Source organism: Thermobia domestica, chromosome 12 (genome assembly GCF_964235325.1).
Source record: "Thermobia domestica chromosome 12, izTheDome1.hap1.1, whole genome shotgun sequence".
NCBI classification, from domain to species: Eukaryota; Metazoa; Arthropoda; class Insecta; order Zygentoma; family Lepismatidae; genus Thermobia; species Thermobia domestica.
Genome location: NC_137465.1, coordinates 107767399 through 107780634, shown reverse-complemented (window position 1 = coordinate 107780634; position 13236 = coordinate 107767399). Strand labels below are relative to the sequence as shown.

The 13236-nt window shown below is 31.7% G+C and overlaps 1 protein-coding gene across 2 annotated transcripts in view; it reads right to left on the bottom strand.

Moving 5' to 3' along the window:
• The window catches only part of Tm2 (tropomyosin 2), a 42881-nt gene that overhangs the window by 6883 nt on the left and 22762 nt on the right, over positions 1-13236 (bottom strand). For both annotated transcript variants that reach the window (XM_081733984.1, XM_081733983.1), the window contains exons 5-8: positions 11679-11796; positions 7138-7208; positions 5333-5408; positions 2621-2683 (exon numbers count right to left, since the gene is read on the bottom strand). In XM_081733984.1, the coding sequence (XP_081590110.1) occupies positions 2621-2683; positions 5333-5408; positions 7138-7208; positions 11679-11796 (328 nt within the window). The remainder of the gene's footprint in view (positions 1-2620; positions 2684-5332; positions 5409-7137; positions 7209-11678; positions 11797-13236) is intronic.

Below are 13236 nucleotides of genomic sequence, written 5' to 3'. Positions count from 1 at the left end.
ACAAAATTATAAGGAAATTGAAGTTGTATTCTTTGACAATGGAGTAAATATCGACAATACAAATTATTCGCTGAGTAGTAAATAATTAAGCAGATAAATTTATTTGTTTGATGTGTCCAATATTTTGAAAGTTGTGAAAAATAGTCGAAGGGCTGATGAACATCCTATACACAAACCTCAAAAGAAGGAAACTGCATAATCTAGAAAATAAGTGAAAGAAGTAGTTAAAAATAATATCGTTACCGTCGCTTGTAAACGTCAATTCAGTGCTTCTGAAAGAAAATTTTTAAAAATGTACATTTGTGTACAACTAGGGAAAGCTGTGATGATTTGTCAATATATATATATATATATATATATATATATATATATATATATATATATATATATATATATATATATATATCTTATTTTGATGAATACTATAGAAATTTTACGTAACATTACAACAGTTCACATTTCCAAACTTCATTATTATTAAAATAAATCGAAAAATAAAAAGAATAATAAAGTTGATACTAAAATAATTAATTATTATTACAAATATTATTACCTATTAGTTTAAAATGAACGATTATTATTTTCATTTAAACATATTTCTCATGTTTGACATCAGTGAAATTTAATTTACATGTTGCAGTGATATATTTATAATTTCAATGAAAAATCTACAGTGTAGTGTACAATTTTCAAACCCGCTATAACATTTATGCTGCACTGTAGTAACTGATTTGGACACCTAAATCCAAAGTGCATGTAATGTATATTTTCTCGTAACTTGCTATTATAGAGGTTATGTATATTTGCGTGTATCTATACTGAGTTCAAACAATCTGTCCCTAACATATATTTTTAATGATCAAGTTACATCTTGGTAAGATAGTTATATTCAGTTATGGCACCTAAGCTGAAAATTTATAGTGTAAATACTGAAATTCTTTCTCTAGTTACAATGATAATCAATAGTGGATGAAGACTATCTGTAAGAATTTTGAGTGTTCTTAAGTGTTCTTAACTATTATGAATTAAATTCCCTTAATAGAAAGTATGATGTAAGGAGAATGAAGAAAGAAGAAATTCTTACAATTTACGAATGGTATGATATAGTGTGACTGCTATCTCAAGACGAAGAAATTACTAGAAAGAATCATTACTGCAGCTTCTAAGTTTTAGGGTAAGGAACCTGCCAGTAATAGAACACTTACAGGTACGATGACTAGATTAGTAGAAAATTTGAAACTTTAAACTTCATAACTTCTCAATGTCGGTTATGGAAATACTCTAAACTATAATCAAGATATTTTCAAAGTATGTTTCTTTTCATCGTAGAACCACAGGAATATATTCACTTTTCAGTGAGATTTGTAGTATCACTGAAATTTTCGAGTTAGAAAGTCCACAAACAGTTGTTCTGTATCTCCATTAGACGGACATTATTAGGTATGTATCGAACTTGAGATTGTTTAAGGATCTTGTTGCACTATTGTACTGCTGCAGTTGTCAGCGACCTTCGCAGAAGTCAACAATTTTCTTAAGATTTGGTGGGTGAGAAATAGAAAGTTATATACTTCGTAAGTTGCCAGTAATGAATGAAGTTATTTGTATGTATCATGGATGGAAAGGTAAATGTCGGCTTTCAAAAGGTCGAAGGTAGTTGAAGATTGTTCATTTAACATCAGTGAGATTGGCGATTTAACTTGATCAATTTAGTTTAAAGGTATTGAATACTACACAACTGTAGTCAGTAAAAGGATCACTCCCTATTGAAGTGTAATAATATTTTTATATCAAGAACGTTTCCTTAGTTGTTTAACCACTTGGAATGTTACGCCTTGTCTTCAGTTGGAATGTTAACCGCCTTGTCTTCAGTTGGAATGTAAAAAGTTTTCATAAAATATTTGAGTGAACATTTTAAGAGGACTTTCATAAACGCAAGTCTTAGAAGACAATGTCTCCTCTATATCGAGTGATGTCGAAGTATTAAAAGATTTGGTAGAATTATTGAATGGACTGAGTGAGTGTACCCAAGCTCCGGGGTCGAAGACTATGGGCGTTGAGAAGGAGATCTATTACTTGTAGTAATTCTTTGATAGGAGATAGAATATTATTATACTAAATCCAGATATTTCATATGCCATACAAAAACTCAAGTTGTGGAAAGTGTTTCAGTAAATAAAATTACATTTGTCGTGGAAATAGAATTTTTTGATATTTTTACGCATTGATCATTGATATATATCTATATATATATATATATATATATATATATATATATATATATATATATATATATATATATATATATATCAAGTATATATATTGAGAAGAGTTTGTTAACCTTAATTTCATACATCAAATATTTGTTTTCTTATACGTAAATTATTGCAGTATCTCACACTTGAGTTCCACTATAACAACGGCGAGTACTATAGCTAAAGTGGTAGTGTTGTGTTTAAATAATGTTGTAGCCTTACTCTTGAAAGAGTACTAAAGTAAGATTCCTGAATTATTATATTTAAAAAACATTCTAATGTTACTTTTAAAAGCGTACTATAGCAAGATTGATGAAGTGTTGCGTCTAAATAATGTTCTAGAATTACTATTATATTGACACGATTACCTCTTTTAGCTTGACTGTTAGAGTCTTGATCTGTCTCTTGTACTCTTCAACTCGCTGGTTGGCCTGTAATGGAATGAAAAAAATGTCTTTATTAAATTTATACTGAAAAATTAAACACAAGGAAAACTAAAGCTAACAATTCGTTTGTGAGTTTTGTAAAAAAAAAAAGAAAAAAAAGAAGAAAGAAAAAAAAAGCTGGCATAAATTCAAAATTGTATAGACCCTACGTTGTGATATATAAGTAAGAAGTTAGTTTTCCGTTCATATTGTAAAACTAAGATGAATTTCCAAACTACGAGAATACAATATTCGAAACGTAAGATATACCAGTGCCCTTCACTTTTCGCTATATCAAACCGTTTTACATCTGATACCTCCCAATAGACATACGGGCAGATAAAGATGTACAAGACTCTCCAAACTTATGCATAGTGAAGTTTGAAAGTGAAAAACTACTATGTTACGTTTGAACAAAAGATAATTTAAAGTAAATAACAAAATATATTCGATAATTTTGGAACTCCTTGTACTCATTATACTTTATATCTTTAGAATTGGAAGCCCAAGCCTCACGACCAAACATCACGAACAGCCTTTCTTCCTCTCTCAATCATATTTAGACTTGGTCTCGCAACATTGAGTTGCAGCCAACGTCTTGAGTACTAAGTAACTTTAACGCAATTAACATAAATGCCTATACTTGAAGTAACTATTTTTAAATAGATCTACAGCAAATCATCAAAAATTAATGGCTTGATTGTTTACTTTAATTGAAATTTTGTCATTAATACCAGTTCTAGGTCCAAAGCAGCTTGGGTTCAAAAAGCGTCCGTAAAATAGATATCTGAGGAAATCTGAAGGTAAGGATGGACGGAGTTTGGTGCTCTTATACGTGCTTAAAGCAAAAGGGCTTGGTTTTATCTCCACATTAGCTGTGGATCATGTCAATCTATCTCGATGGAGATAGTCGTTGGCTATGCTTTACCAATAATATCCATATTAAAGATTAACTCTGGATGAAAGAGGACATCAAGGGTACAATGAATGACTCCGTGGAAGAGCGATGACATCTGGTGCTACAGATCCCTTTTTTGATTCCAAGCCAGGTGAACTTGTTGTGAACAAGATCGTATCTATGTTTCCTTAAGGTCCTTTCACATTCTCATTCCACAAATTATTTCATAATCACTCACTTTAATTAATCCCTTTAGTCTGAAAGACATCACCACAGGACGTAAAACTAGAAATTTCATTTCAGAATTCAAAGAGAGATCTTGAATGACTTTTAGAAAGAAAATTTAGGAACAAAGCAATAATGACAGCTGTTTCAAGAAAAATATCTAAAATTTCAGAGTGTTGATACATTGATAATACTGTACATTATTCCCGTGGTACTCATTTCCCCCAACTGCTAGGGCGCAAACAAGATAACTACCATTGTAGACTAAATTTTATTCTGTGTCGGATCATTTTGCCGTTATTATGGTATAATTAAATTCAGTTGTTCCATTTTCAATGATGAATTGTCTCCCCGCCCTCCTCCCCCAAAAAACACACAAGAGCAAACCTGCACCCTAACATTCGCATGCGGGAAGTTGTACATTATTCTAAAACCTTTGAATTTTCTCGGAACATCATTTTTTTTGTTTCACTAATTTGAAACAAATGACAAATGGTTTGAAATGACCAAAAATACTCATACCTTCTTTCTCTTTTCAAGATGTAGCAATAACTTAGAAATCAATATAAAAATAGTAAAATATTTAGTTTTGTTGCATTAAATAATAAAATCAATATCTCTCAAAATTTATGTAAATGCAGGATGACAAATGACGTGACTGTAAAACATGACAGATGACAAATGACAGTTGCCAAGAGATGAATAATCGGTCTAGAAGAAACCAAATCTTTGACTTCATTTTGTTCTGTAAGGTTCTTCTCGGAAGGGAGAAATGTATTTGGATACAGACTGGTTTCCATAGTTATAGTTAACGTGTATGACTATTATGAAACGTATACACCCAAATACCCTGAATGATATTTAAAATCAATTAGCTAATCTTTGTATTTAAAGAAAAAAACTTTTGTATTAATCTGAAGTTAAAGTAATTATTATTGCAATACGGTATTTCTTATTTCTTCAATATTTGTGATTTGTTAGTCGTTCTTGCATACATTACATTCCTGATCCGATTACTAAAACTATCCCTCAATTTCAGTTCCCCTTATATACTTTTGAATTTCAAAGAAAGGAACTGGTCACTCTACTTTTCTTCTACTTGCTTATTCCTCCATCTTGCTTGATCATAATAAGTAAGTTAGATTCGTAATTTGGGTAGAAACCTCCAATAAGAAAACTAGATTGAATTAAAATTAGGAGTTAAATTAAAAGCAAGTTAACTAAATTAAGTGAAACTGGAATTGAGTTTAAAAGAAATGAGCTAAATTTATCCAAAAATTAAATTTAATTAAGTTTGAGTGTATTGTGTTCTTGATATAAAACATAACATATTTCCACAATCATTATAACATATATGTTAGGGTTAGTTTTTGCATGTTATTCCTCTCTGGTTCTGCAGTGACGAAAAGTGTTTAACGAGTAATTAATACTAAAGATGTAGTATACTTGTATCTAGTATCTTTTGCCAAATATTACATTCTAAGAATTTTACTTAGTATTTAATTTGAATAATAAACTCCATAATAACATACCTTTTCCTCGGATACTTCCAAGGATTTCAAGCTGTTGCCGACAACTTTCAACTCTTCTTCCAGCTCCATGATCTTTCTGTACAATTAGATAATGGAAATTACAAAATTAATCCTCAATCTTTCAAAATAATTATTTATAATCTATGGAAAAGAATATTTAAATTTAATAGTTCATTATAGACAAAAAGTATAATTAAAAAAGTGATTTCGATTCATTCAACGGAAACAACGAGTTTCCTTTTTCCGCCATATCAGTTGACCGAACTCATGAACTGTAAGTTGAAAAAAACAACACAATTTATTATTTTTTGAAAATAGTTCACAAAGAGTAAGTCATCTCCGCTTTCATAAAAGTTAAGGAATTTAGTGTAACATTTAAAAATATTATTGAACTAAAAATTATTTGTGTCTTAATTAATACTCAAATACTTATACTTTATTTTTTAACAAACTATTGCTACAAGTGGTGCACAAAAGTTTTTGAAACCAACAAAATTAAATATTCTTCATGAACGTGGAAATGGCAATTACATTATCCATTAAATGTAGGAACCTTACTTTGGTCACTTTCGTACGTATTTAATTAACAAGGTAGATATAACGATGAAGTGTTTCATCTAAATAATATAAGCAGATACTAAATTCTAAACAAAATTAAATATATCATATATTTTAAAGTTGCATACCTATAATTTTTAAAAAGGAAAATGAAGGCGACGTAAAAATATGTTCAATGAAACAGAGAGCATACCGAGGGCAGGAAGATCTCTAAAATAATATTAATTATCTGTTAATAGCCAGAAAGTTCACGAACTTATGGCCTTTCACTCAAAAGGCAATATCCCAAAATCAAACAACAAAAATTAGATGAGTATCACATCGAATCACGTACACGGTTTCCAGTAGATATAAAGATTTTAATACCATTAAAAGTAATTTGATATCTCAAAGTATTTGATGTATATATATGAGAAATGGTTAAATTTGATAATTGCTTAAAATATTGTGTTTGTGGGAATTTTTAAAAACATAGCCTCGATCTAGGATACTTTATGATGGCTCCTATGTATGAGTTATCGCAAGTCTTATTAAAGTGTTGTTACTAAGATAGAATAATGATAGGTTATCTCTATTCCCCAGTACAATTGAATGAACTGTACCGGAGTTTTGATCTATAAAAGAATATAACTATTTGCTCTAGGAACTGTGAATCTCAATAGTGATAATATAGCTTGTATATATTGGCAGAGTCAGGGTAGATCCATTTCTCTCAATTGCGATTGAATACACACATAAAATGTACAGTCAATAACAAAAGTTCTTTCCATTTGGTGAAAATAGTTTCGTAAATAACTTCAGAATGAAGGACAATTTGAGTGCAGTTTTTATGTGTGTGTGTGTGTGTGTGTAGTGTAGTGTTTGAATAATGTTGTATTTTCTTCGCTTTTATCGTTTGGAGATTGTCCTCTCTTATTCTTGTTTACGTAATGTTCACTTCAAGGTTTCATATCTTAACGTCCACAGTAAACATTCATGAAGACACAAGATTTTTGCGAAAAAATTCTATATATTAGAACACAATATCAACGTAGTATTATGTATTTCAGTTGGTAATCTGTAGCCTCAACCCTTCTTACGTTGTACTTAAGCCTATTAAGTATATTACGTTTAATAGATGGCTATAGACTTTGCCTATACAAAACGAAAATGCTTGTATATATGTGACACTTACAAAGGCAATCATACACAACTAAAAATTCCATTAAAAACTATAAATTTATAGAAATTGTAGGAGTTATACTTACGAGTCGCCGGACTTTACTCGGTCCTCAGCTACTTCCAGGTCGTCTTCAACTTGAGCCATCTTACGGGACACCTTGAGATATCACAGGACAAGTTAGAATACAAGTGAACAAATAAACAGTAACATATATTAAAATAAAACAGTATAGAACAGAAAGTTCATATCCTGATCCTGCATTACAGTTTACGTAAAATCGCAACACTTTGTTTAGCCGTAGGTAAATATAAGTAATATAGAAAGATTTCGTTATTACATACTTAAATACTTCATTAATACATAGAAATAAATATGGATATAATATGTATACTTAAGAAAATAAATTTATTAACAACATATCGAAAGTTTTGGATCTTTTTCGTAGAATCATAGAACCTTCACAGCCATTAATTGGCACTAATCAATACAAATTGAAGTGATATCATATACAGACAATTATTCAAATTTATCTTGTTAGTTCAAGTTTACGAGGCAAAAATATTAAATATTTAAGTAAAATATTCTTTTAAAAACAAGATAATAGTTTTAAAAGTTGTGATAAACAAGTGCCTTTGTTTTGGGCATCGTTTTGAGGACATATGCTATATGTAGTTCCAAGAACATCAATTTCGGGACTCAAACTCTAGAAAATATTTTGGTTAAACAACAGAAGATACGTATGATATATCATTTAGAAAATAATACTATTATCAATATATGAGCAGGTCGGGGGGCGGTAATAATGATAAGTACTATTTTCTAACTTTCGAGTAAGTTCAACATTTTCATGCAGTGCAATGCAATGACCACATTAAAGAAACTTCCCCCTGCTGCATTCCGAATATAAACTATTTACATACTGTCCCATGATCGGATCCCAACCCATTCTACATAATAAATCCGGAAGTCTTCCCCGAGCCGCATTATATATATGCCGAAATCGTAAAAATTGTAACTTTGAGGCTGCCTAGCTGGAAAACTATGAGAGATATCAAAGGTGGTTAAACAAATATTAGAAGAACAAGTGCACTGTCTATCTAAATAACCATGCTTGAGAGTTGGATTGTACCGGCGCATATGATTTCTGAGAGAGGGGAGGAGGAGCGGAATCTCTACTGCAGCTCCCACTATAAAATCCGTTGCAACGATACGTCTCAACTCTGACACATGGTTGTTTACATAGACAGCGTACTAGTTCCTCTATTATGTCTTAAGCCGCCGTTGATATTTCAGTTTTCGAGCTAGGAAGCCTCAAAGTTACAATTTTCTCGATTTCGGCATCCCGTAATTTTGAAACAACGCTTTTTTCGCCCTATGTTCATATGGGCTTTTTTTATTATTTAGGTGAGAGGATTTTACCAGTGAATTTTGGCTACATAATAAATGGACCCTATATAAATGAACCCTATAATGTATCATTTATCCTGATACTTTGAAATTAATGGATAAAAAAGTTAAAATTTTGTACGATGCAAGCATTGGCAGGGGGACATTGTCTGGCATTCTCTGTGATACCACAAGGTTAACAATGTTGCCAAACCAACATACAGTATTATTTTTTCAAATAGCATAACATCATATTATTGTATATATTTCGAATCTTCAGTACATGTAAAACGAAACCATACAATACAACATTTGTCATGCAGTGTTGCAAAGTAAGGATGCAACAGTACCACAAACACCAAAAAACAATCAAATCTTGAGGAGTTCAGAACAATAATAATCAAAGTAAGATGGACGGAGGAATGCACATCCAAATACTTAATGTCGAATCTAGGGTCATCATAATTATGAAGTATTTCGAAGAAGTCGAGACGAAGGTACAAGGAACTGAAAATTTTAATTTTTTCAAAGGTTTTTATATCAAAAAAGTGTTTAGATATGTATAACATCAAATTACGTACCTGTTTCCAATAAATATACAGTCCATAATACCGTTTACAGTAATTTGAAATCTTAAAATTTAACAGTTCTTACTGTATCTCCAGAATAGTTTGAGGTATCAAATTGCTGTAGATTTTCCGCATTTATTAAAACCCATCTACGCAATTGAATGAAGTACTTATCTAAACAGTTTTTTTTTCAAATAATACTTCTGAAGAAAAGTCAAATTTTCAATATAATATAACTTTGTTTGTATTCACTCCAGACCTGTCATATCATCCACTTCAGATGAACATTGCCTAGTTTGTCTCATTTGCATGGGCGTCTCTTTCATGTTACAATTGGGGGGGGGGACGTGGATGACTAGGATACTAGTGAACCACAAATAAAGTTACGTCAAAATTACGTGTAAATTGAAATCTACTTTACTAACGGGATCCCTTCTTTCTACCTTAACAACACAATTCATCATAATTTTCTTCCATCACTGGTAGGCTAAAAAAGAAAATGTTAGTTTATTTATAATTGGTTATTAGATAATTTCTTCACTTTGATATTCCTACCGGTGAATTCCTACTTAGTGTTCTTAAACGCATTTGGAGCAATCTACTTTTATAGTCCTCACATATTTCGACTTTTTAGTTAAAAAGAATCTTAACTCTCTGAAACATGTCTTACAATGGCACTCTTGATTTGATTGCGAATATCGAATTTTTTATTTCCATTCTTCTTCTGTATTCTTAATAAACTCAAAAGGTATATTATCTACTGGTTTGTTCTTCATTTCGCAGTATGACTTTGAACTTGTCCAATGAAATATCCTCGTATACTTCATTTCCCGTTTTAATATCTAAAATATACAGTGTATTCTTGTTATCGTCCCGCTCCTCAATGTATTCTTTCCATCTTCCTCAAGTTGTAATTCGCTCATTTAGGCACATTTCCATCTGAATTTTCTATATTCTCCCTAGCTCCCTTCCATTTAAATGAAATTTACCTTCATATACATTACTCAAATTTCTATATCCTTTTTAATTCCCCTTGTAACCTTTGCTTCTATTGTATATTTCCCTATCTTTGTATATATTTCCCTTCTTAATTCACAAATCAACTTTCTATCCATCCTTTCCTTCTCTTCTCCAGTCTTTCTTCGTCGTGGAATCCAATTATTGCTGGTTAAACAATGAAAAGAGTGTGTGCCTGCAGCCGAGACTAGTTTGACTAACCAAGAAGAGTAACTTTAAACAAGAAATATTTGAAAGTGCACGCGTCAGGGAGACATTCTAATCACATTAACCTAATTTGTAACAACAGACATAACTTTCATTTGTTCTGCCTGCGTCCCCCCTGTCCTCCCCGCCAGAGACGCCCGTGCTCATTTGCGTTATTGCTGCTGTAGATGCCACTAAAATTTGGATATTTGTAATGCTGTAGCGTCCTTAGTTTGTAACTTTGAATAACAAATGTAGCATTGTGAGTTTTCGTTTAACATGTAGATTCGGAACATTTAATAACCTGACGTAGTGATATTTGAAAAAAATAACACTTTATGTTAGGTTTGCAGCACTGACAACCTTATGTATCATAGAGTATGTCAGACAAGGTTCTCTGCCGATACTTGCATCGTGCGTATCAAGATAAATGGTCTCCCTTTATATATATATATATATATATATATATATATATATATATATATATATATATATATATATATATATATATAGGGTGCCTGAGAAGTTCCTAACCATTTCTGGAAAGGAACAGTTGAGTTAAAATAAAATATTTATAATATCAAAGAAGAAACTGTAAATCAAAGAAATCACAGCAGTTTGACATGGCCGCCTCCATGTCCAAGCAGAGTTGCCATCTGTATGCACCTGAACACAGTAATTGCTGAATTAGACGAGGTTCACCACGGTTTTGGATAGCATGCTTGCCTGATATAACGTTCTTCGACTTCTTTGTATGAGGTCACATCAAGAGTAGATGTAGAATGTGAAGATTAGGGATTTGGCATACCTGTGTGAACACATTTTGGCATTGGTGCATACAATTACCCCAGCAATGTTGCAATGTGTGCTCAGGTGCACCACAGAGAAATAGCAACTCTTCTTGGATATGAAGGATTATCATGTCCAATTGCTATGATTTCTTTGATTTACAGCATCTTTTTTGATATTATAAACACCTCATTTGAATTCAAATGTTCCTTCTCAGAATGGTTAGGCGCTTCTCGAGCACCCTATAGTTATATAAGAAGTTTTTGCTTAAATCAACAGAGTTTACGATATATAGGATAAATTCAACTCTAGAAACGTTTGAAATATAGTAAATCCACCTGGCAAGCTCGATATCTAATTCAACATATACATAACACAAGCACATTTTCAAGTGTCGGTTTGATTAATTTTACACTAACTGAAAGAGCCTGGTATATGAAAGTGAAGTATAAATGATATCTTGAGAGGTTAAATGTTAATAGTGTGTGAATTGTCCCGAAAATAGTTCTTTTAGAATTTGAAATGACAAATTCTTTGAAAGAAAGACAGTATTTCAAACTTAGCATTACTTGAACCTTTGTTGCTTATGTTAGGTAATTAATTCACCTCCCAAACTGTCCTTTTATTAGTTGCCATATTCTGTGTGATGTCACAAGATAATTTAATAGATTTGTGTTACCTCATCGGATTTGCCATCAGCGTCTTCAGCCAGCATCCTAGCTTCCTTCAGTTGGTTATTAAGTTGGTCCATTCTTTCCTCGTCTTGTTGGGATCTGTTCTCCAATACTTTGCACATTCTGAAAATTTCAAACATACAATTTTTGATAGATGTATTTTTAATATCTATAAATCTGTCTATTACTACCCGGTATGTACTAGTGTAATATATTACTACCCGGTATGTTACTGCTATTTTATTACCCTGCTTCTTTCTCTACAGAAACACTTAAGAAAAATTTATGAATTGATTTCTGTTGTAACAATTAAGTGAGGTCGTAACAACGTATTTAAAATGATGGGTCATGTTTTGGGGCATATATATACGTATGTACCAGAGTACATTTTTAAAAACATTTCTCAAAATTTAAATTTGCATAGCAATTTATAAGTTTTGTGTATCATTACCAGCAGGATGGAAAACAATAATAGTGTGTATTTTGAGAGTTCTGTAAACATGGAGCAATAGAAATAAACAATTATTGTATATCGCAAACAAGAACTGTAGTGAAAAGTAAGCAAAAGAACAAGTAATGATAATTACATATTATTTCGTAACAGAGAATGAACTTCATTCGACAGTTCTACGTTCATTCTACAGAGTCATTCTACAGATTGCCCAAGCTGGTAGTTGAGATTTCGAATGTTCCTGTGCTTTATTAAGTACAGAATCAGTAATGCCCAAGAAACGGAGAATTGGAATAATGAAGTCCACAATATGAATCTTCATTTTTAAGACAAAAGCACAATAAGTTTATTTGAAGTAAATGTTCATTTTGTAACTTATATTGTAGCCAAACACTACGTTGATTCAGTTCGCATCCCCAACTTCTATAAGTTCTAATCCGAATACTATTTTTCTTGTGCCATTTCAGTGAAATGTTGTTTTTGGGCCAATACTATGAAACAAATAGGTGTGCCATTTATGAAACTTTTACTAGAGTTTTGAGCAACTATGGGAAAATAGAAGTTTAGAAAAGAGGATACTGCTATGCCCAATGTTTCTGCTAGTAATCTAGTTTTCGAAAAGGAGACTGGAGTTTTGCAACTCGAAATGTGAGGTAAGTGAAACCCTTTATTTCCAGAAGCAATAATACATTGAAGTGAGCACAGTCTTTTTGCCGTCAATTTTACAGCCAATTTCCAGCTATGTTATGTAGGCCATCCGGATTGGTTTGTGTTACTAACAACCTGTAAGGCATCTAAAGGGAAACGTCAGGTTTATCGAGAAGACATCTATTTCTGGCTATGTCTAAGTGTATGTGACATCAAGAGAGAACCATTCTATTAAGAAGGAAAGACAACGACGCACTGTTCATTGTAACAGAAATAACCTACTTCGATAATAAATTATGGTCAAGATACATTGTATTTTGCTACCCAATTTCTCGTTTGCAACACATTTCAACGATTTTTGTAGAGTTTTGTAACAAACTGCGATGTTATGCCACTTTAAAGAGAACACCGATATATTGTTTACATTTAAGTAATATTACTACATGGGAAGCTTATAAACATGG